Source organism: Salvelinus sp. IW2-2015, linkage group LG23 (genome assembly GCF_002910315.2).
Source record: "Salvelinus sp. IW2-2015 linkage group LG23, ASM291031v2, whole genome shotgun sequence".
Classification (NCBI taxonomy): Eukaryota; Metazoa; Chordata; class Actinopteri; order Salmoniformes; family Salmonidae; genus Salvelinus; species Salvelinus sp. IW2-2015.
Window position 1 is genome coordinate 33025237 of NC_036863.1, and position 26294 is coordinate 33051530.

The following is a 26294-nucleotide window of genomic DNA, read 5'->3' on the forward strand; positions in this document are numbered from 1 at the left end:
AACAACGAAGCAGCACAAAACCCCATTCTAAACTTCCACACCGCCACGGATCCCTTCTTTGTGTTCCCAGCGTCTTTCCGAGATATTTATTCAGCTACTTATGGCTGACAACATGATGAATGCGTGGATGTATTGCATGCCAAGTCTAAAATGGGTTGTCCGTGATGACATAATACTGACACTAACATCAATCCAGATGCAAAGGTTTTCCATTACAGCAATATTTGTAGGGGGGGCCTTCAAATTGGGTACATAACTATTATAGTAAATATGAAAAACATTGCTGTGCCATAACAAAATCAATTCACTTCCATGGTGCAGTGAGTCAGTGGAATTATATTGGTAGTGCTAGTTTAATACAGAGAAATGGAAAGAGGAAGGTGTGGGGAGAGAGAGAGACAGGAAGAGATTTATTTGAATGAGTGAAAGGATAGTGATTATGAAACATTGGCGTCAGCAGTCCCCAGCTCCTCAGTCATCAATAGCTATGAGCCACTCTGCATCCCTCTACTCTACTCCCCTCCCACTTTCCCCCTCCCCAAGACACACACACACTCTTCCCTGCACAGAGCCGGCAGTGGCTGCTCAAGCAGTAGGAGCTTACACTGTTTAATGCTCCCTGCATCACTGAACCTAAAGGATAGAAGAAGAGACAGATCCTCCTAACAGTCCATCCTCCAGAGAAGAAAGAGGGATGAAGGACAAAACCAGGGGACAAAACAGCCTCAAAAGGTAAGAAGGGAAAAGGAAGAGAGCGTTAAAAACAGTGAATAAGCGAAAACCGGTCAAACACAGGAAAATCCCTCATCAGCATTGCAGCAGCCACTCCAGTGTTTCAGGAGACAAAGGCAGGAGATCAGCCTGGGCTGGGGACCACAGAGGAGAGGAGAGACTGGAATGCAACGATGAGGAAAAGGTGAGTGTCTCTACTCACACACACCGATGGAATCAAATAGAAAATCAAGAAAGTAGCAATGCACACACACACAACCTTACATACATGACCGTGGTGCTACAGTAACAATATCTGCACTGCTCACAATACATCATCTCTGACTCTGGCTTGCTGTGGGACTGGCCGGTGTCTCAGTCCTCTCCATAGTAATTTATAATACCCATCTAGTCAGCCTGTTCTAGTAGGAACAACTCCCTGCTCAATAGCTGACACTCACTAACTGGGCTATATATTGAACAGGCTAATTAACATCAGTGAAATCGCACAGCAGGGAATTCCCACCTCAAGCGAACTACAACCATCTTCTAAAAGGTATCCCCTACAGACTAATAACCCAAGCCAATCAGAACATCCTCTTCAAAACAATCTACAAGCCATTGTAGTCAAAGCATGACACGGCCCACTAGTCTGTTGCTAGGGAGGATGGGGGAACTCCCTAAATAAATAGGTCCCGGACTGTAGGCGTTGAAGACAAACGTTTAAACCCTACTCACATACTGTGTTGCATGCATGAGCATGCTGGAGAAGGTATATCTGCAGCACTGTGACTGAGTGCATCTCTACACACACTGCCTGATTACTATACCTGCATAATTATAGAGGTCACAGTCATACATGTTCAGGTGTGGTGGTACAGTGCATGCACTGCCTCCATGTGCCAGATATTAGGGAGCCTCCATGGGAGAGAGAGGTGCAGAGCAGAATGGGAGAGAGAGGGGCAGAGCAGAATGGGAGAGAGAGGGGCAGAGCAGAATGGGAGAGAGAGGGGCAGAGCAGAATGGGAGAGAGAGGTGCAGAGCAGAATGGGAGAGAGAGGCAGAAGCAGACATGGGAGAGAGAGGGGCAGAGCAGAATGGGAGAGAGAGGGGCAGAGCAGAATGGGAGAGAGAGGGGCAGAGCAGAATGGGAGAGAATGAGATCTGAACTGTGGTCTCTAGTCTGTTCAGCAGCCTCTACTCCACTACTGCAGTCTGCCTCATTCATTCACACTGCTAGTTCTTGGTCTACTACCTACGTGGACTATAAGGTTTTACTACTAGATGCTGCTGATATGTAGCCTAGCTAATAAAGTGGGTTTGCCATCATGTTTCTAACCCATTCCTCCTGTGTTTCAAGGCGTGTGCTACTGATGCCCCCCAGTGGCCCTCCCCACTGTGTGGCCGTGCTCTGGCTGTTGATGCTGCTGTGTCTCCAGGCCCTGGCTGTCTGCCCCCCCATGTGTACCTGTAACCGCAGCCACAGAGAGGTGGACTGTTCCTGGAGGGGCCTGAGGACGCTGCCCCTGGGCCTGCAGCACAACCTGCACTCCCTCAACCTGTCTCACAACCGCATCCATGACCTGGACGGCCAGCTGAGTACCTTCGCCCACCTCCGAACCCTTGACCTGTCCCACAACAGGCTGGTCCGCCTGCCCACCGACCTGCCAAAGGCACTGTGGGAGCTCCACGCTGCAGCCAACCACATCCACCTACTGGACAAGAATGACACGGCCTACCAGTGGAACCTGCGGGTCCTAGACCTGTCCAACAATAAGCTGGAGCGGGCCGTGTTCATCAACAACACCCTGACCAGCCTACGCCTGCTCAACTTCAGCCACAACCACTTCTGGACCGTGCCCACCAACATGCCCGCCAGCTTGGAGACCGTAGACCTGTCCCACAACTCCCTGGTACAGATCCTGCCTGGCACGCTGAACCGGATGTCCAGGCTGACCACCTTCTACCTGCACTCCAACCGCTTCTCCTCTGTGGGCCCTGAGGCCTTCAGCCAGCTGGGCAGCCTGAGCCTCCTCTCCCTGGGGGACAACCCCTGGGCCTGTGAGCACCAGACCAACATCACCCACCTGCTGGCCTGGCTCCAGCACACTTTCACCCGCGTGCTTGGCTGCCCCTGCCACACTCACCCCGTCTGTGGAGAGCCCCACCCGGCCAGGACTGGTGGGTGGCACTTTGCCTCCTACACTCAGCCTCCCCTGGCTGCTGGTACTCAGGAGGAGCTGAGCCACCCTCCTCCCCCAGAGGCCCTCACCAGGTGGCCTTGGTACCTGTCCGAGTCTGCCCTGCTCAACACCCAGCTCCACACCAGGAGAGGCCCAGGACGCCCCAGTGGACCAGAGAACAACAACCTCTTCACAGACCACTACCCGTTCACCTCAACCCCTCTGGCCATTTCCACCCTGRCCACTGACAGGTCCCACACCGACAGCAGCACGTCAAACACAGACGACACCTACATAACAGACACAACCTTTACTACTGACAGCATCTACACCACAGATACAGCCTTCACCACTAACAACCCCTCTACCATCACAAGGAGAACGGCCACCCTCCGCACCAGGAGTGTCAAGAGGGCCAACCAGGGTGGCTCCCCGGACCACAACACCAGCCCAGCCCCCAGGTCTACACTCCCACTAGTACTGAACCTGTGGCTCCTCCTGACTCTCACCCTGTACGTTCTCTGAAAGTTAAATTAAAATGTCTGAAGTTAAATGTCCTTGTCAGTCTATTGGACAACTGCACAAACATACACGAATGAGTGTCATTAAACCAACATTCTGTTTTCTTACCATTCTGAATACTGTGTCAGACACTTACTATCTCTCAAATGCACTCTTCTGCATGACTAATCAACAACATATGACATGCACAGGTAGCATCGATGTACATTTTACACTACCAGTCTACCACTGTACACATCATTATTGGGATGTTGAAAAACTATGCTTTAGTATTCACTATCTGCATAACTCTGTTTTCATCGTTAACTTTTAATAGTTCCTTAATGGCCCTTACTTCACCTCCGAGATGTGTTTGCCTGTTTCTTGACTATTAAACAGAGTTATTTCCAAACATTCTATAGGCTATGACCTTGACTCAGCAGCAGGTGGCACCATACTGTACCTTTGTTTCTATTGGCACCACAGTGTGTGTGTGTGTGTGTGTGTGTGTGTGTGTGTGTGTGTGTGTGTGTGTGTGTGTGAGAGAGAGCGTGAATGTCTATGGGCTGTAGATGAGTGGATCTCAGGTAAAGACAGCATTGTGAACTTCAATTGGTAAGGCTCAACAAAAATACTGGCCATACCCCTGAGGTTCGCTGCCAATGGTCAACTATAATGATGTCATTAGCCAGGTACAATAAAATCCCTCATCCCAAACTGTTGGCTCTTCTACAATCGTCACCACTGCAGGTGAGAGGGTTCACTTTGTTCACAAACCACTGCAGGTGAGAGGGTTCACTTTGTTCACAAACCACTGCAGGTGAGAGGGTTCACTTTGTTCACAAACCACTGCAGGTGAGAGGGTTTACGCTGCTCATAACAACAGGTAAGTGGCAGAGATCTTTGAATGGTGCTGGTGGTCCTGTTATAATTGGTGAGATGTTAATTGCAGTAAATTTACTTGCATTCAAGTCAGTTATTTAAAATGTACAGTGACCTTAAAACTTTATAAATGTAACTATATGTAATCTACGTAATCCCTGAAAACAGCTTCATCATGAGAGGGCCATAAACAATAATTAGTAAGGCTGCACACTCAAATCTAACCTTTCTGGTAAAAATAGTTATAAATTGCTGAGGTGTAGTCACTTTTGGGGACACAAGCTCAAGTACAAATATAAAAATATCATATGATGCATTTCCTATTCAACAAAACCGTATGAATAAGTCTTGAAATGACATATGCTTTTTAAATATTGTATAATCAAAGTATAAAACCAATAACTATACGATTTCACATTCCTTATAACTATGAAATACATATTTGTATATTTAGTGTTAGAGAAAARGTGCATATTTTCTAAAGATCTCTTGATCAAAATGTCTGCCCCCATCGCTGTGAACGTCACACGGAGCTCTAGCTTGGATTCCTGAACTCATATCAATATTTTCCATCTATGACAAAGAGAAAGTGTTGGTTAAAAAAATCTATGAAATAATTTAGATGAATGGCTATAAATCGATCTCTGAGTATGCAATAGTGACCACTCTCTCCTTCTGCACTACGATGTAAGGATTGCAGGCATGTGCTTTGTCAGTGGCTGTGACGTAGGGTTTAGCCAGGAGTTGATGGACAGTCGGAAGACCAAATGAAATGGAGGGAGGGACATCCCAGCTTCAAGTGGTTTCAGACTTCACATCCTATGCCACACAGGTAAAAAAAAAATTTGACTACATACAGTGCCTTCAGAAAGTATTCATACTCCTTGATTTATTCCACACTTTGTTGCGTTACACCCCGAATTCWAAAGGGATTCAATATCCCATAATGACAAATTGAAAACATGTTTTTAGAAATAGTTACACATTTATTGAAAATGAAATACAGAAATATCTCATTTACATGAGTATTCACACCACTGAGTCAATAATTTGTAAAAGCACCTTTGGCAGCAATTATAGCTGTGAATCTTTCTGTGTAAATCTCTAAGAGCTTTCCACACCTGGATAGTGCAACATTTGCCCATTATTCTTTTCCAAAAATTCTTCAAGCTCTGTGAAATTGGTTGTTGATCATTTCTAGACAACCACTTTRAGGTCTTGCCACAAATTTTCAAGCAGATTTAAGTCAAAACTGTAACTCGGACACTCAGGAAGATTCACGGTCTTCTTGGTAAGCAACTCCAGTATAGAGTTGGCCTTGGGTTTTAGGTTATTGTCCTGCTGAAAGGTGAATGCATCTCCCAATGTCTGGTGGAAAGCAGACAACCAGGTTGTCCTCATGGATTTTGCCTGTGCTTAGCCAAATTCCATTTCCTTTTTTATCCTGAAAAACTCCAGTCCTTAATTACAAGCATACCCATAACATGAATCAGACACCACTATGCTTGAACATATTAAGAGTGGTACTCAGTAATGTGTTGAATTGGATTTGCCCCAAACATAACACTTGGTATTCAGGGGAAAAAAAGTGAATTGCTTTGCCACATTTTTTTGCAGAATCACTTTAGTGTGTTGTTGCAAACAGGATGCATGCCTTGGAATATTTTTATTCTGTACAGGCTTGCTTCGTTTCACTCTGTCAATTAAATTAGTATTGTGGAGTAACTACAATGTTGTTGATCCATCTTCAGTTTTATCCTATCACAGCCATTAAACTATTTTTTAAACTCTGTTTTAAAGTCACCATTGACCTTCCACTGAGGCAACTGAGTTGGAAGGACGCCTGTATCTTTGTAGTGACTGAGTGTATTGATACACCATCCAAAGTGTGATTAATAACCTCACCATGCTCCAAGGGACTTTCACCCACATACCAATAGGTGCCCTTCTTTGCGAGGCATTGGAAAACTTCCCTGGTCTTTGTGGTTGAATCTGTTTTAAATTCACTGCTCGACTGAGGGACCTAACAGACAATGTGTGAGGTACAGAGATAAGGTAGTCATTCAAAAATCATGTTAAACACTTATTGCACACAGAGTGAGTCCATGCAACGTATTATATATGACTTAAGCAAATTTTACACCTTAAATTATTTAGGCTTGCCAAAACAAAGGGGTTGAATACTTATTGGCTCAAGACATTTCAGCGTTTAATTTGTTATTAATTTGTCAAATTTCCAAAAACATAATTCCACTTTGACATTATGTGGTATTGTGTGTAAGCCAGTGACACAAAAAAAAATCCAGATTGACTGGCCTTCATGTGTTAAAGTAATGATGGAATGTAATTTCTCTCTGCTTATTTGAGCTGTTCTTGCCATAATAAGGGCTTGGTCTTTTACCATCTTCTGTATATCACCCCTATCTTGTCACAACACAACGGAWTGGCTCAAACACATTAAGGAAATAAATTCCACAAATGTACTTTTAACAAGGCACACCTGTTAATTGAAATGCATTCCACCTCATGAAGCTGGTTGAGAGAATTCCAAGAGTGTGCAAAGCTGTCATCAAGGCAAAGGGTGGCTACTTTGAAGAATCTCAAATATATTTTGATCTGTTTATCACTTTTTTTGCTTATTTCATGATTCCATATTGATTAACCAGACATGCTATTGATTAACCAGACATGATCTCTTATTATTGGTATTAATTTGCCATTTACCTTGAAACATTATTTTCTTACATTGTTGTGTCTAAATAGCTCATATTTATAGCCTAGTGGCCTAAGTGCAACTGTCAATTCACTGAGAAAGACATCAGCTTGACGTCGAAACGTCAGTCACCTGTTCTCATCTGTACAATGGATAAAGGTGAGCTAAAATAAATTAATCTATGCCTTTTTATGTTGAGTGCTCCAACTCAATGCCTCGTTTTAAAATGTTTCCAGCATCAATGTTTCTGAATAAATGCATCATGAAGTGAATAGAGCGTTTTGTGACTCTGTTGAAATGTGACAGTCTGCAGGCCTCACCTGCGTGTGATGTAGTAGAAGACAGGGTTGCCGTTCTTGGAGGTGCCAGCCTGGTAGAAGATGTTGAGGGTCTTCAGGGCTTTGAACTCCTCTTTCTCATGTACCTGGTGTCTGAGGCAGCAAATACAAGATTGGAGGTACTTTCAGAGTACTAATAAAACAACCCCTGCCTCAGATACTATCATATCCAGTTTTATGAGACTGGCTTGTGACAGTGAGATCTATGTGATTAATAGTAACTTGATGTGTGTACCTTGTCATAAATTCTTCAAACTTGGAGCTGGTGAGGTTGAGGCTGGACCAGTGGGTGTCAGCCACAGGTTTGTGCTCTGGGGGCCCCAGGTAGGCCAGGAGGGTAGCCATCTTGTCAAACGGCCGTCTCCCGACTGCCTTGTGATCCCTGAAGAAGAACAAGGAAGTAGTTAGCACGGCAGACGTGTACTCCCCCGCACAATGACTCTGTACCGATACCCCCTGTATATAACCTCGCTACTGTTATTTTACTGCTGCTCTATAATTATTTGTTCGTTTTTTACTTATCCATCTTTTACTAAACACGTATTTTTCTTAACTGCATTGTTGGTTTAGGGCTTGTAAGTAAGCATTTCAGTGTAACCTGTTGTATTCAGCGCATGTGACAAATAAAATGTTATTTGATCCAGTCTACTCTCTGATAAGCCTCTTCCACACGCAGCAGATACAGAGGTGTACAATAGTTTCAAACAACGCTTCCTGTGAGCTGGGCTTCTCAGATTGGTGTAAACAAAAGTGGGCTTCAGTTCATCCTAAAGATCTGGGTTATGTAAAACATCTTACATAGAAACAGATATCTCTCTTAAACATCAAAGTCYTCCCAAGCAATACAACACAACTCTGTTGGACTGTTCAGCCCACTCACCTGTTGCTGGAGAGGTACTGTCCTATCTTCTCCTGGTTGTTCCACAGCAGCCGGTGCAGGGCCAGAACATTGCCATCACTGATGAAGGACAGGCTGTGGTTGACGGAGTCACTGGCAGGGCAGTCTGATGCAATGTCCAGGAAAAACCTACAACACAAAAGGACAAATGAACAAGATTCAGCTAGGCCTGATAGGTTAATGAGTATCCAATAAAAATATCCAATAGATTTCAGTGAGGGAAGAGATCCTTATTTTATCATACCTTCTAGCTGCATCAAAGTTGCTTTTGACAAAGTCATTGAAAGGCCTCATGTGCTCCTCTTTGGTGAATAAAACATGGTTGGCAATGCTCTGCAGGATCTGTAAGAGACAAATAAAAACATGTCAACAACAAGGCAAGATCCTCAAATAGAATACACCATATGGGACTGAATTCAGGAAGGTGAGCTTACCAAAATTTTATAAACATTTTATAAAAGTGTAAAAAAAAATTAAGAACTTGAGACAAGTAGGAGAAAAAGCTCTTAAATAATATATTTTCTTAGTTTACACCCATTCAGCATCGTTCTCATCCTCTTAAGCTGTAGCCCGAAGCACTTTTTTTTAACCTTTATTTAACTAGGCAATTCAGTTAAGAACAAATTGTTAGTTACAACGACGGCCGAGGTTCAGGGGCAGAACAACAGATTATTACCTTGTCAGCTCGGGGATTCGATCTAGCAACCTTCCGGTTACTAGTCTAGCAACCTTCCGGGTAACTTTAATGATTCACACATAAACGCATGAGTCAGGATGGCATTTCATACAGTCATATCGTTTCTGTACAATACCGGGGTATACAGTATTCTTGAATGTGCACTATTTCAACAAAAAAATAACAGTAACAAGTAACAATAACAGTGCCATCGGAAAGCATTCAGACCCCTTGACTTACAACAGTATTCTGAAATTGATTAAATCGTTTTTTCCCTAATCAATCTACACACAATAACCCATAATGACAAAGCAAAAACAGGGTATTAGAAATGTTAGCTAATTTATTAAAAATAAAAAACTGAAATATCACATTTACATAAGTATTCACACCCTTTAGTGAGTACTTTGTTATAGCACACTTGGCAGCGATTACAGCATTGAGTCTTCTTGGGTGTGACGCTACAAGCTTGGCACACCTGTATTTTGGAAGTTTCTCCCATTCTTCTCCGCAGATCCATTAAACTCCGTCAGGTTGGGTGGGGAGCGTCGTTGCACAGCTATTTTGAGGTCTCTCCAGAGATGTTCGATCGGGTTCAAGTTTTGGCTCTGGTTGGGCCACTCAAGGACATTGAGACTTGTCCCGAAGCCACTCCTGCATTGTCTTGGCTGTGTGCTTAGGGTCGATGTCCTGTTGGAAGGTGAACCTTTGCCCCAGTCTGAGGTCCTGAGTGCTCTGGAGCAGGTTTTCATCAAGGATCTCTCTGTACATCTTTCCCTCAATTCTGACTTGTCTCCCAGTCACTGCCGCTGAAAAACATCCCCTCAGCATGATGCTGCCATCACCATGCGTTACCGTAGGGATGGTGCCAGGTTTCCTCCAGACGTGACGCTTGGCATTCAGGCCAAAGAGTTCAATCTAGGATTTATCAGACCAGAGAATCTTGTTTCTTATGGTCTGAGTCCTTTAGGTGCCTTTTGACAAACTCCAAGCGGGCTGTCATGTGCCTTTTACTGGGGAGTGGCTTCTGTCTGATCACTCTACCATAAAGGCCTGATTGGTGGAGTGCTGCAGAGATGGTTGTCCTTCTGGAAGGTTCTACCATCTCCACAGAGGAACTCTGGAGCTCTGTCAGAGTGACCAGCAGGTTCTTGGTCACCTCCCTGCTCCAAGGCCCTTCTCCCCCAAATGCTCAGGTTTGGCCGGGCGGCCAGCTCTAGGAAGAGTCTTGGTGGTTCCAAACGTCTTCCATTTAAGAACGATGGAGGCCACTATGTTCTTGGGGACCTTCAATGCTGCAGAAATGTTTTGGTACCCTTCCCCAGATCTGTGCCTCGACACAATTCCTTTGACCTCATGGCATGGTTTTTGCTCTGACATGCACTGTCAACTGTGGGGCATTATATAGACAGGTGTGTGCATTTCCAAATCATGTCCAATCAATTGAATTTACCACAGGTGMACTCCAATCAAGTTGTTGAAACATCTGAAGGATGATCAATGGAAACAGGATGCACCTGAGCTCAATTTCGAGTTTCATAACAAAGGGTCTGAATACTTTCACTGTATGTAAATAGGGTCTTTATTATTACATTTGCTAAAAGTTCTAAAAACCTATTTTTGCTTTGTCATTATGGGGTATTGTGTGAAGATGGCTGAGGATTTTTTTTATTGAATGCAGTTTTAGAATAAGGCTGTAACCTAACAAAATGTGGAAAAGTTAAAGGGGTCTCAATACTTTCCGAGGGCACTGTACACACCCCCCCCCCGTCATAAGTTTTAGAACACCTACTCGTTTTTCTTTATTTTACTATTTTCTACATTGTAGAATAATAGTGAAGACATCAAAACTATGAAATAACACATATGGAATCATGTAGTAATAAATCAAAGAATATTTTATATTTGAGAATCTTCAAATAGCCACCCTTTGCCTTGATGACAGCTTTGCACACACTTTCTCCTTTGCCAAGATAATCCATCCACCTGACAGGTGTGGCGTATCAAGAATCTGATTAAACAGCATGATCATTACACAGGTGCACCTTGAACTTGGAACAATAAAAGGCCACTCTAAAATGTGCAGTTTTGTCACACAACACAATGCCACAGATGTCCCATGTTTTGAGGGAGCGGGGAATTGGCATGCTGACTGCAGGAATGTCCAACAGAGCTGTTGCCAGAGAAATGAATGTTCATTTCTCTATCTTAAACTGCATCCAACGTCATTTTAAAGAATTTGGTAGTACGTCTAACCGGCCTCACAACCGCAGACCATGCCAGCCCAGGACCTCCACATCCGGCTTCTTCACCTGCGGGATGGTCTTAGACCAGCCAACCGGACAGCTGATCAAACCATGGGATTACACAACCAAAGAATGTCTGTACAAACTGTCAGAAAAAGTCTCAGGGAAGCTCATCTGCAAGCTCATCATCCTCACCAGGGTCTTGACCCGACTGCAGTTGGGCATTGTAACCAACTTCAGTAGGCACATGCTCACCTTCACTGGAGAAGTGTACTCTTCATGGATGAATCCCGGTTTCAACTGTACAGGAAACCGAGATGGCAGTACGGCATCGTGTGGGCGAACGGTTTGCTGATGTCAACGTTGTGCCCCGTGGTGGGTGGTGGGGTTATGGTATGGGAAAGCATAAGCTACGGACAATGAACCCAATTGCATTTTATCGTTGGCAATTTGAATGCACAGAGATAATGTGACGAGCTCTTGAGGCCCATTGTCGTGCCATTCACCCACCGCCATCACCTCATGTTTCGGCATGATAATGCAAGGCCCCATGTCACAAGGATCTGTACACAATTCCTGGAAGCTGAAAATGTCCCAGTTCTTCCACGGCCTGCATACTCAGACAGGACACCCATTGAGCATGTTAAGGATGCTCTGGATCGACATGGACAATAAAGCGTTCCAGTCCCCTTTGTTTTGTACACTGCTGCTACTCGCTGTTTATTATACATGTGTAGGTCACTTCACCCCTACCTACATGTACAAATGACCTCTAACCTGCACCCCAGCACATTGACCAGGTACCAKTACCCCCTGTATATAGCCTCATTACTAACCTGCACCCCAGCACATTGACCAGGTTCCCCCCGTATATAGCCTCAATACTAACCTGCACCCCAGCACACTGACCCGGTACCCCCTGTATATAGCCTCATTACTAACCTGCCACCCCCAGCCACACTGACCGGTACCGATACCCCCTGTATATAGTCTCATTACTAACCTGCACTCCAGCACACTGACCCGTCCATACCCCCTGTATATAGCCCCATTACTAACCTGCACCCCAGCACACTGACCCGGTACCGATACCCCCTGTATATAGCCTCATTACTAACCTGCACCCCAGCACACTGACCCGGTACCGATACCCCCTGTTTATAGCCTCATTACTATCCTGTACCCCCACACACTGACTCGGTACCGCTACCCCGTATATAGCCTCATTGTTATTTTAGTGTGTCACTTTTTTATATTTAAAATTTTGTTTATTTAGTGAATATTTTCTTAACTCTATTTCTTGAACTGCATTGTTGGTTAAACTTCTTATGGCTGCAGGGGCAGTATTGAGTAGGTTGGATGAAAGGTGCACAGAGGTGCCCATAGTAAACTGCCTGCTCCTCAGTCCCAGTTGCTAATATATGCATATTATTATTCACATTGGATAGAAAACACTCTGAAGTTTCTAAAACTGTTTGAATGATYTCTGTGAGTATAACATKACTCATATGGCAGGCAAAAACCTGAGAAAAAATCCAAACAGGAAGTGGGAATTCTGAGGTTGGTCGATTTTCAACCAAGACCCTATTGAATACACAGTGGGATATGGATGAGTTTGCACTTCCTACGGCTTAGACTAGATGTCAACAGTCTGTAGAACCTTGTCTGATGCCTCTACTGTGAAGTGGGGCCGAAGGAGACAGGAATTAGTCAGGTCTATCATGACCTGACCATGCTTTGACCATGCGCATTCACATGAGAGGGAGCTCTGTTCCATCGCACATCTGAAGTCAATGTAATTCTCCGGTTGGAACGTTATTCAAGATWTATGTTAAAAACATTCTAAAGATTGATTCAATACATCGTTTGACATGTTTCTACTGACTGTTACGGAACTTTTTGACATTTCGTCTGTTTTTAGTGAACGCGCTTCCTGACTTTGGATTTGTTTACCAAACACGCTAACAAAAATAGCTATTTGGACATAAATGATGGACATTACCGAAAAAAACGACCATTTCTTGTGGAAGTGGGAGTCCTGGGAGTGCATTCCGACGAAGATCAGCAAAGGTAAGTGAAGATTTATAATGCTTTTTATGAGTTTTGTTGACTGCACAATTTGGCGGGTAACTGATTATTGAATATTGTGCTTTTGCCGTAAAGCTTTTGAAATCTGACACAGCGGTTGCATTAAGAACAAGTGTATCTTTAATTCTATGTAAAACATATATCTTTCATCAAAGTTTAGTTGAAATTTTTTTCTGCAATTTTGGAGGCATTTCTGAACATGGCGCCAATGTAAACTGAGGTTTTTGGATATAAATATGAACTTAATCGAACAAGACATATATGTATTGTGTAACATGAAGTCCTATGAGTGTCATCTGATGAAGATCATCAAAGGTTAGTGATTCATTTTATCTCTATTTCTGATTTTTGTGACTCCTGTCTTTGGCTGGGAAAATGGCTGTGTTTTTCTGTGACTAGGCGCTGACCTAACATAATCAGATAGTGTGCTTTCGTCGTAAAGCCTTTTTGAAATCGGACACTMTGGTGYGATTAACAACAAGATTACCTTTAAAARGTTTGAGGAATTTTAATTATGAGATTTCTGTTTGAATTTGGCGCCCTGCACTTTCACTGGCTGTTGTCATATCATCCCGTTAACGGGAATGCAGCCATAAGAAGTTAAGGGCTTGTAAGTAAGCATTACACTGTAAGGTCTACATCTGTTGTATTCAGCGCATGTGACAAATAACATCTGATTTGATATCCAGCAACTTCGCACAGCCATTGAAGATGAGTGGYACAACATTCCACAAGACACAATCAACTCCATACGAAGGAGATGTCGCACCYCATGATGGTCACACCAGATACTGACTGGTTTTCGCCCTTACCTTTTTTTAAGGTATCTGTGACCAACAGATGCATATCTGTATTCCAATTCATGTGAAATCCATAGATTAGGGAATAATGAATATTTAAATCGACTGATTTCCTCATATGAACTGTAACTCAGTAAAATCTTTGAAGTTATTGCATGTTGCGTTTATATTTTTGTTTCGTGTATTTATACACATTTTGGGGACGCACAAAACTATTTAGGCAACAGGGATCTTGATCCAAAACGGGATTGAATGTCACTGCTGTAACCAAGAAGCTTAATCTTGACATCTCGCCACTTAGCTAGCAAGTCAGCAAACCGAAAGCGTAGCTGGAGCCCTGAGCTGGATATCATTTTCTTGATACATCTTAGATTCCTCATAGCTAAACTTAACTTATGCAGTGGTGTAGCACGCACCCCTGCAGCCTCCGCAAATAAACTAAAGTAAGTAACACAATAAAATAACAATAGTGAGGCTATATACAGGGGGGGTACTGGTATACAGGGGGGTACCGATACCAAGTCAATGCACGGCTGTACAGGTTAGTTGAGGTAATTTGTACATGTAGGTATGGTGAAGTGACTATGCATAGATAATAAATAGTGAGTAGCACCAGTGTAAAAACAAATGGGGGGGGGGGGTCAAGGTAAATAGTCTGGTGGCCATTTGATTAATTGTTCATCTATCTTATGGCTTTGGGGTAGAATCTGTTACGGTGCCTTTTAGTCCTAGACTTGGCGCTCCAGTACTGCTTGCCGTGCGGTAGCAGAGAAAACAGTTTATGACTTGGGTGACTGGAGTCTGACAATTTGTCTGACACCACCTAATATAGTCTGACACCACCTCATATATAGGTCCTGGATGTCAGAAAGCTTGGCCCCAGTGATGCACTGGGCCGTACACACTACCCTCTGTAGCGCCTTACGGTCAGATGCCGAGCAGTTGCACGGTGCAGCTGTAGAACTTTGAGGATCTGGGGACCCATGCCAAATCTTTTCAGTCTCCTGAGGGGAAAAAGGTGTTGTCGTGCACTCTTCACGATTGTCTTGGTGTGTTTGGACTATAAGTTAGTTGGTGATGTGGACACCAAGGAACTTGAAACTCTCGACCCGCTCCACTACAGCCCCGTCAATGTTAATGGGGGCCTGTTTGGCCCGCCTTTTCCTGTAGTCCACAATCAGCTCCAAGTTTGTAATTAAGGCATATTAATGCTTATTTAATTTTTTAACAGCCCTACTGTGAACTAGGAAATAGCGTCAAATGCCTACGATCCTGAATCCAGTCACATAGTGTTAAGCCATATTGTATATGAGGCATGGGTGTCCTGTCCTCTTACCTTGGACATGAGCTTCAATCCCCTCTCTATCCTGGGAGGAGGTTTCTTATCCAGGATGCCCGCCTCATAGGGTGACACTATGGCAGGGTTGATGAAACGTAGGAACATGGCACTACCCACCGCCCCTATGCTGTTCTGGGGGAAACGCTGGCTGACCACCTGAAAGTGAGGGTGTTGGAGGAGGGATAGTAAGAACAGGGGATGATTCATTGTTCGAGAGAGGGAGAGGAGGAGAGGGCATGGGTTGGAGCAGATCGAGTGTAGGAGGAGACAAAGTATTCCACAGGCTAGAGGACACAAGATGGCCACGTCACCATCAAACCACATTCACACCACTAGGCCCGCTTCAAAACTGAGTTATAGATAAAAAAGGAAAGCAAGGCGCCTGGAAATCTAGATAAAGGGGAGAGGAGAATCGTAGACCAGTCCTAACTACTAGTGTAAACTTGATACTGTACGCTACTGAGAAAGCACTGGGCAATGTTCAGGTAAATCCATCTCCTGAACTGAACAAACGTTCTACATGTCTGCATACTAAAATGTCCTCAGCTGTAACACAAGTGTGTTTTAATAGGGAGATCGCAGAATTACTAGGCTGTAAAATGAAAATAATTGTTTCATTGCTGCTGCAACACCACAAGCTGTTATTAACAGCCTGCAGTATTAGATTGCTTTGAGAAGGTCAGCCAATTACCAGGCCTCTACAGCTTACTCCTCAGTCTCATCAACACAGGATATTGACGGCTAGCAATATTAACCATGATGCCAATATGACATCTCAACCGATGAAGGAGGCACAACTACTCATGATAACAAGCTGCTAGCTCACTTCATTGTTCATTTCAGATACGGTAAATGCAGTAGAGGGGGCCTCCCGAGTGGCGCAGCAGTCTATGGCACTGCATCGCTACAGATCCTGGTTCGATCCCAGGCTGTGCCGCAGCCGGTCGCGACCAGGAGACCCATAATGCGGCACACAATTGGCCCAGCGTCATCCGGGTTAGGGGAGGTTTTGGCCGGCCGAGTTGTCCTTGTCCCATCGTGCTCTAGCCACTCCTGTGGCGGGCCGGGCGCATCGCACGCTGTATACGGTGTTTCCTGCGACACATTGGTGCGGCTGGCTTCCAGGTTAAGCAGGCGTTGTGTCAAGAAGCAGTGCGGCTTGGCGGGGTCGTGTTTCAGAGGACGCACGGCTCTCGACCTTCGCCTCTCCCAAGTCCGTTCGATGGGACAATTGGATATCACAAAATTGGAGAGAAAAAAGGGGTCAAATTAAATAAAATATTATTAAATAAAAATACCAAATAATGATTCAATAAAAAAATTWGAGGTCGACCGATTAATCAGAATGGCCGATTAATTAGGGCCGATTTCAAGTTTTCATAACATTCGGAAATCGGTATTTTGAGACAACGATTTGGCTTTTTTTTTTTTTTTACACCTTTATTCAACTATGCAACTCGGTTAAGAACACATTCTTATTTTCAATGACGCCCTAGGAACGGTGGGTTAACTGCCTTGTTCAGGAGCAGAACGACAGTGTCAGCTCGGGGATTCAATCTTGCAACCTTACGGTTAACTAGTCCAACGCTCTAACCACCTGCCTCACAAGGAGCCTGCCTGTTACACGAATGCAGTAAGAAGCCAAGGTAAGTTGCTAGCTTGCATTAAACTTATCTTATAAAAAACAATCAATCAATCATAATCACTAGTTAACTACACATGGTTGATGATATTACTAGTTTATCTAGCATGTCCTGCGTTGCATATAATCGATGCAGTGCGCATTCGCGAAACAGGACTGTTGTTGCTCCAACGTGTACCTAACCATAAACATCAATGCCTTTTAAAAATCAATACACAAGTATATATTTTTAAACATGCATATTTAGTTAATATTGCCTGCTGACATGAATTTCTTTTAACAAGGGAATTGTGTCACTTCGCTTGAGACAGAGTCAGGGTATATGCAACAGTTTGGGCCGCCTGGCTCGTTGCGAAATAATTTGCCAGAATTTTACGTAATTATGACATAACATTGAAGGTTGTGCAATGTAACAGGAATATMTAGACTGATGGATGCCACCCGTTAGATAAAATACGGAACGGTTCCGTATTTCACTGAAAGAATAAACGTTTTGTTTGAGATGATAGTTTCCGGATTCGACCATATTAATGACCTGTTATAATTAAGTCTATGATTTGATAGAGCAGTCTGACTGAGCGGTGGTAGGCAGCAGCAGGCTCGTAAGCATTCATTCAAACAGCATTTTCGTGCGTTTTACCAGCAGCTCTTCGCAATGCTTTATGACTTCAAGCCTATCAACTCCCGAGATTAGGCTGGTGTAACCGATGTGAAATGGCTAGCTAGTTAGCGGGTTGCGCACTAATAGCGTTTCAAACGTCACTCGCTCTGAGACTTGGAGTAGTTGTTCCTCTTGCTCTGCATGGGTGACGCTGCTTCGAGGGTGGCTTTTGTCGATGTGTTCCTGGTTTGAGCCCAGGTAGGAGTGAGGAGAGGGACGGAAGCTATACTGTTACACTGACAATACTAAAGTGCCTATAAGAACATCCAATAGTCAAAGGTACATGAAATACAAATCGTAGAGAGAGAAATAGTCATATAATTCCTATAATAACTACAACCTTAAACTTCTTAACTGTGAATATTGAAGACTCATGTTAAAAGGAACCACCAGCTTTCATATGTTCTCATGTTCTGAGCAAGGAACTTAAACGTTAGCTTTCTTACATGGCACATATTGCACTTTTACTTTCTTCTCCAACACTTTGTTTTTGCATTATTTAAACCAAATTGAACATCTTTCATTATTTATTTGAGGCTAAATTTATTTTATTGATGTATTACATAAATTAAAATAAGTGTTCATTCAGTACTGTTGTAATTGTCATTACTACAAATAAAATCGGCCGATTATTCGGTATCGGCTTTTTTTGGTCCTCCAATAAATCGGTATAGCGTTGAAAAATCATAAACGGTCGACCTCTAAAAAAAATACATCTATAAAAATGCAGTAGAGGGAACTGAGGGTGTGGTCATCAGATCATCCCTGGGGTGGACGTCTTTCTGCACTGCGAAACATAGCTAGTACTGAACGGCACAGAAACCTTAAGTCTTCACAAGAGTTCCAAATTCCAGGAAAGCTTTTCAAAAAGCGGAGTGGATCCCAGGACACAGAGTAGCACCACATAACTATCTGCCAAAGTGCTACGTGACCTGCAATACAAGCCCCTTATCATAGACCCCCAAACTCCTTTTAACACCAACCCCAAAAACCTCACACCAGTAAGAGACCAGAGGAGCAGTGGATAGGAACATTGTAGCTACAACAGTCCCACCAGTTTGTGGTGAGCATACATTGAAATTGAGAGAAACTTGTTTGGAAGTAAAAGTATTAGTAGTGGGATTTCAGGTGGTGATTGTAAGGAGGGCGGGAGTATAAAGTAGTTTAAGGTGATAGAACAGCAAGAGGGTGAATGACCTTCCCTTTCTTTCAACAGAGTGGCCAGGGAGAACGTTCTCTGAACTTACTGCTTTTTTGCTTTCCTTTTTCTCTTTAACTGTGGCTTTATTCAGTAGAGAGTGGCAAGTTGCCTACAGAACAGAGATGGGCACAAAAAAAGTCACCACAAACACACACCACAAACACACACACCACAAACTACTACATTCGTATACAGAACCTGCACAAATACTACTGCATGGGTTAGAGTTGGGAGTTGAGGGGTCGAATACGTACCTGGAACAGGCAGTGACAGACACTGCGCAGCTGTGGGGGGAACTCTGTGGAGGAGTTGATGATGGCCAGGAAGAAGCGGTTGGTGATCTGCAGCAGGTTCCTCTGGTTCTCCTCCAGGATCTCACTCTGCTCCAGCCTGCAGCCGGAGGCACGGAACCAGTCAGTCATAACCAGAGACACAGAACCAGTCAGTCATAACCAGAGACAGCAAGAGAGCATGGGACAACGCAACACTTCTTCCATGTTGCCGAGAATATTAGAATTTTACGAAGGTCCTAACTGAAATCAAAACAAGCAGATGATCAGTTAATTGACTAGCACTGCTGTCTTGGTTTAAAAAGCACAGCTGGAAAACAAAGCGGGTGAATGAGTTGAATAGTGTCTGTGGGGTAAGTTACCTGGTGGGATCCACCTCGAAGCTGATGAGCTGCCACTCTGGGGCGGTGATGACCCCTCTGAGGAGAGGCTCCAGCAGCTTCTGCAGGTACGTGGCCCCGTACACCTGAAACAGCAGAGGGAGGGAGGGGTGGACATACAGGCATAAACACACTGACAACCTAAACTAGAACTCATTTTAGAAAGCAGGCGCCATGTTTCTTTGAAAGCCTAAGACCATATTGTGTCATGACCCTTGTCAGAGAGCAGATATTTTGCATAGCCGTAAAAGAGCTCAACCACACTTTCGTGCCTGGGTTGATCAGGACAGGACTGGGCACCTAGCCAATCATGTTGTGTACCTTAAAGCAGAAGGTCATGATCTTGCTGGCCAGACTGTTTCCTCTGAACAGAGTCTGCATGGAGTCCGCCAGCTCCACCTCCTTAGAGAACATGTTCCACAGCAGCTGGTACAGGAGGTGGCGCGAGTCAAACAGAGTCACCAGCACCCGCGCCAGCTCATCCTGACAGGGGACAGGAGGGGAGAAAATCACTTACAGAGATCACACCGTTAGTGACACAGCTCACACTGACACCCACAGTCTATACATCAATAACACAACACTGATATTCATATTCACACCTATGAACAGTAGGAAACCATTTGCGTTAAATGTTATTCCATTTACACCGCCAGATCTAACACCAGGGTCAAGATGTCAGGTCACACATAAAGGACAGTGGGTGGTGAGTAGACTACATACCCATTGGGAGCAGGGCACTACGTTGGCCAGAGCCATGGCGATAGGCAGCTCTCCCTGGTCTCCCATCATGGTGACCAGCTCTACCAGCCTCTCGAAGCGGTCTGCCAGCACCGTCTCTGCCAGTGTGTCAAACTCTGTTCCCTGCTGCAGGATCTTAGTCAGCACCTCCATGAAGGTGGCCCGTGTCTGCAGGTCCTTATGGTAGCCCAGACCTACACACACACACACCGAGAGAACGCAAGAGAGAGCGCAATAGGTAAGATAATGCATTTCTCTCTACGTGGGACAAGAGGGAATATCATTGACCATGGGCAAGTATCGTTTTAACGACCCTACACTAAATGAGGAATTAGATGTAATTCACAGAGATCCCATTAAAGCCACTTCCACTGTTAATCTTCTTTCACATGTGCAGTGAAGCACTTTAAAAAACAGGGACACATGAAGCAGCCAACCAAAGAGCGAGCCCAAGCTTCATTCCTGATAAGTTCCGATGTTAGGTTTCCAGACTGACCGATGGAGTGCATGAGGCCGCTGTCCACGTTGGCATTGAGGAGGTTGGACATGGCCAGGACGGTGCAGTGTCTGAGGGAGGCCAGACGTCGGGACATGCCCCTCTTCCTCCCTGCCACCTGCTGCCCATCATCCTCCACCTCACTGCAGTCATTCAGCAGGTTCATGAACAGGGTGAAGTACCTGGGAGGAGGACACACACAAGCACTACAAAGCTAGTGGGAGTAATGATGCCAGACTTTGCTTTCTGTAGAATTGTGATGTACAGAAGTAATAAAATTCAATAGTAGTAGAGATTGGCTGGCGTACTTGAGGAAGAGCTGGGACTTGGCCTCCATCAGTTCCACTCCATCTCCCTCCTCAGGCTGGAGGGGCAGGCCAGCTAGCAGAGACACCACCGCCTCCATACTGGCCTGGTCCAGGTCCCTGTATATCACACAGCACAGGGTATAGATCAGGGGTTAGAGGTCACAGAGGTCATGTTCACATCAGCTGTGTGAGGGGGGTACAATCCAAGCAGGGGGTAGTAGAACAGTACCTGGTAAGACACTTGACGTCATCGTCAGCCGCTTGGTTTGAGGTGCCCATCACCCAGTCTGTCAGGTACTCCACCATCTTGTTCCTGCCAGGGATGAATGGACATTGCTTTACAGTATGTCAACTAAATGACACGGTTTTTGTATTACTCCGTATCAATATGTTGCAGTAAACCTGGACAGTARAGTTTGACAGACAGTCAAAACTCCAGGAGAACATTCACCTGAACTTCATCTCCTGGCAGAAGGACAGGTCGTCTCGTCTCTCCATCATCACCTCCACCAGCTGGCACAGCTTGGTCTTGATCTGGATGGCATGCACTATGTTGCCTAGGATACGCACGTACCTGCCAACACAACACAGGGCATGTGGAGGATGAGAGTGGGCAGTGGGCTCACAGCAGCTCACCAACATTCTCATGGTCCAGGGTCGGCATAGAGGAGAGGACAGGAGGTGTGGCATTTACCTGACCAGGTTGAGCATCATGGTCTCTATGCTGGCCTGTCCCAGGTGCTCTGAGCTGCCCTCAGTGTGGTTGTCCAGTAGGTTCTTCATGATGGCGATGGTCTGCTCCACAAACTGGGTGTTCGTGTCATTGATGGGGACCTAAACAGAAACAAAGAAAAATATATTTTACCACAAAAGCTAACAAAGACGTTCTTACCTTCTATATTCCATCAGTGACTTTGGATATAAATGTATAACCCTTTTCAGAAGCAAGAGTGATCACACCAATGTGATTATACTATGACAAACAGATAATCGATGACGTTTTCTAAGCGTGCGTGTGTTTGTGTGTTCTCTCACCGGCCCCTGTGCGTCGAAGAAGCGGCTGATGCTGTTCTTGAGTTTGTTGAAGAGCATGGGGTAGAGAGCCGGGCTGAGCTCCAGGCCAACTAAATCCTTAACATTAGTCCGGATCTGAACACCCTTCTCATGGCTGCACACCATGAGAGACAGCAGGCGATCCAGGAAGCGGCCCAGGGGCGTCTCCGTGTTCCCCTCACAGGAGCCCATGGAGATCATGGAGCCCTTTCTCTCACTGAGAGGCCCCATGGGGGGGCTGTAGGTGGCCAGGCCTGGGGCGCTGCGCTGCTGCAGACACACACCTCCCAGAGCACACAGGAAGCCCGTCATATTGATCCACTCCTGAACACAGAAGCAGAGCGAGAGGACCAATGAGAGAACAGAGAGACAACATCAATCCACAACCAAATAATATGTGAAGTGTATTTTTTTTTTGCATAACGGGAATGCATAAGAACAAGGTACTGGGTGTGTGCTTGCCTGGCCATCCTCTAGCTTAGTTTTGGGATGGGTGAGGATTAATTTGGTTGCCTGCTCCCATTTTGCATGCGTGTCTTCCCATGCCTGTGGGGAAYATCATAAAACAAATGCTGAGTTGATATCAATATCGTGCTTCACAAACATCCTTCCATTATTGAAGCATCAGGGTATGAACAGGAACACAGCAGCAGGCCACTCTTTCACCTCTTTGTTTCCTGCAGTAGGATGTTCGATCCTCCTCAACAGAGCCATCACTCTCTTCTGCAGGGCTGAGRGGCCTGAAAACACACAAACACACTATGCCAGGAGCCTTCACCTCTCTGACAGCCCCAGCACACACACACTCAACACATACGCTGCTGCTACTGTCTTATCTATCCTGTTGCCTAGTCACTTTACCCCTCCCTATATGTACATAGCTATTTGAATTACCTCGTACCCCTGCACATCGACTCGGTACTGGTACCTCGTGTATATAGCCATGTTATTTTTACCTGTTATTTGTTATTCACTGTGTATTTATTATTTTATCTTTACATCTGAATTGTTGGAAAAGAAACCGTAAGTAAGCATTTCACTGTTAGTTATCATTTGATTTGAGCATCATGACCTTCTGAGTTCTCATGGTGGGACTGTCCTCTATAGCAGTGGAGGCTCCTCAGAAGAGGAAGGGGAGGCCCATCCTCCTCAGTGAATTTCAGACAATTTAAAACATTACAAAGGTTATCCTTTTTAGATAAAACTATACTAAATATATTCACATCACAAATCATTGATTAAAACACACTATGTTGCAATGAAGGTCTACAGTAGCCTCGGCAGCACTCTGTAGGGTAGCACCATGGTATAGCGGGAGGACAGCTAGCTTCAGTCCTCCTCTGGGTACATTGACTTCAATACAAAACCTAGGAGGCTCATGGTTCTCACCCCCTTCCATAGACTGCACAGTAAGTTGTCCTCCAACCTATCAGAGCTCTTGCAGAACGAACTGACATGTTGTCCACCCAATCAAAGGATCAGAGAATTAATCTAGTACTGAAAGCATAAGCTACAGCTAGTTKGTACTGCAGTGCATAAAATGTGGTGAGTAGATGACTCAAAGAGAAAGACAACAGTTGAAGAAATGTCTTCTAAAATAAAGGAGACGTAAGAGAGCGAGCTAGCTATATTTCGTAATATTTTTTTCACTTACTTAGCTAGCGATTGCAGCTAGCTAGTTTAGCCTACTCAAACAGGGAGGGATGCTACAGTATGTTAGCAATGATGTAGGCTYTGGTTAGCGTTTATGATATGGATGTTCGGCTTGGAAAAAGCTAATGTGTTGTGCACTCTAGTCCATAAGTGAAGGGAAAAGGTGGAGGAGAGCGCGTAGGAATTACACAATGAGCAGATCATGCTGTTTGTATGTGGCAGCTATGAAAGTGAACTGTGTTTGCGTGTATTCGTTCCACCGATTCTGTTGAAAAKCATTTCTTAAACGGAAGCAAAGGGAACGAAACAGGGATAAACATACCTGAATTTGTCCAACAGAAACTCTCGTTTGCAACTGTTGGACTAATGATTACACCCTAGATCAGCTAGATGCAGGCAAGAATGTGCAAGACGGTATTGAACGTGTCACGGTCTTGATTACTTACATATTTCTCTTGACCTATGCACCTACGTTGTAAACTTTCATTCATAGTGTAGGTTGTAGCAACCTCATGACGGGTATAGGGAAAATTCGAGTATCATTTAGCTGCCTAAACCTATCAATGTTACAATGAGCTGGATGAATGGAATATGAATGACAGTCATCCAATATGCTGTAATAGAAAAAAGGCCATGCTCATAAAAATTCAATAATCGTCCTCCCTCATCTTAAACGGCACCGACCGCCACTGCTCTAGAGGTGGTACTCTATAAACTGTATGGTACAGTGCCATAATTTCTCCCCAAGGTCCCTCAGGATTATTGAACTGACCGAAATCTGACCGAAATCTTAGGAGGTCAATAGCGCGTGCGTTCATGACTAACCTGTGGACATCATGTTGCTGACGGAGGCAAACTCGATGAAGGTGTTGTAGTTGGGCAGGATGGTCTGGACCGGGACCTCGTCCACTCCACAGCGGACCTCAGCCTCCTCACACAGGTGTCTGAAGCAGGACATGGCCACCAGAACGGCCTCCATGTCAGGGCTCCACAGGAACATGTAGAGACACACCTCCAGCTTGGTCTGGGCCTGTCTGCAGATGGGGATGCCACTGCCCACCGTGGCCCGCTCCTGGGGGAGGAAGACAGGACAGACGGTTAGAACAACGGAGATCTAAACGAGGTCACGTTCAGGAGGGTGTTCAGAATGTATATAGAAATGTCATACATACAGCTGCCATTTTTCCCTACTCTGCATGACAGAAGTATATATCTGTTACACAAAGAATATTCCTGAACATTATACAATTTTGTGCCTTCCTGGATGAGACACAGAGGTATAAGGAATACATAACACACAAGGCAGGAACCTACCTTGTTCCTGAGGAGGAACTTGTTCCTGCAGATGAGGATCTCCCTCAGCCACTTGAGGATCTCTGTGCTGTTGATCATCTGGTGGCCAACCAGCTTCTTACAGATGAAGAAGAGGACCTGGGAACTGTAGGGTACAAAAGTCAATCAGAGTCAACTTGGGTGACCATCTCTGCTAACCAATCAGCATCAATCAACACTCAATTTCACCTTGCATCTAATGTAGAGGACCACGCATAAACAAAGGTGGTTAAACAATTGGGGCATTTAGGCTACCTGATCTCCCAGAAGGTTTCAATGGGAGCATCTGGGTTCCACAGCTCTATGGTCTCAGGTTGATGCAGGACCAAGAGGGCCTACAAAAGGAAGAGAACGGGAGGAGTATCTATTAGCCACTGTGGCAAATGTAACCATAATGGAGAAAAAGGGGAGAGAGAGAGAAAGAGAGATGGGGCTCACCTCCATGGCCTCCTGTGAACACTCTCCCATGTTGGCCAGAGGCACCAGCTGCACCAGGCCGGTGATCAGCTCTGCTGTACTGCTCTGGATCTCCTGACCCTGCTTACCCGGGTTCTGACACACACAAAGCAAACTTACAGTACACATGTACACGACTACACAGCCATGTACAAACATGCCAAGAGTGGCTTTTCTGGACCAGTCTGCCTATAAGTCTTTGATTTAGAAAGTCTTAAGTCTTAAGCTGGTTTGGGATTTACTGTCTCGAACCAAACACTTGGCTTATTTGTCGAAATTTAACCCTGCAAGTGGAATTAACCACGATAATCCCTTAACCCAACACAACAAATGTAGAATTAAAGGATAAGTAAAACTACTGTGTTACACAGACCATCCTCAAACAGCAAAACACACATTACTTTAGGTCTCCTGGCCAGAAATAAACAGAGTAAATACTAACATGCAGCATGAGTTTAGGGTCAGAGTGGATGAGCTTGACCAGGGCCAGCAGGAGGCTCCGCGTGTCCAGATCTGTGGTCTTCTCCTTGAACTTCAGACTGGTCATCTTCTCCTTGAAGGTCAGACTCTGAAGGGAACAAGCAGTAGAGACTGGCCGTGAGCAGGAGCATTCTTTCAAGATGAGGGGAGTGATAAAAAAAAGAGGGAGGGTAAGGACAACGTGGAAAAGGGAACTAGAAGAGACGGAAACAGATGCAGTCTCTCT

General features: G+C 44.8%; 1 protein-coding gene and 1 pseudogene across 1 annotated transcript; one reads left to right on the forward strand and one right to left on the reverse strand.

The window, feature by feature from the left end:
• LOC111950158 (neurofibromin-like) overlaps positions 1-26294 on the reverse strand; it is an 82045-nt pseudogene that overhangs the window by 35816 nt on the left and 19935 nt on the right.
• LOC111950159 (oligodendrocyte-myelin glycoprotein) lies at positions 466-3811 on the forward strand. The gene is made up of 2 exons (XM_023967560.1): positions 466-916; positions 2072-3811. Exons 1-2 carry the CDS (start codon positions 906-908, stop codon positions 3417-3419), a joined length of 1359 nt encoding a protein of 452 aa, XP_023823328.1. The 5' UTR covers positions 466-905; the 3' UTR covers positions 3420-3811.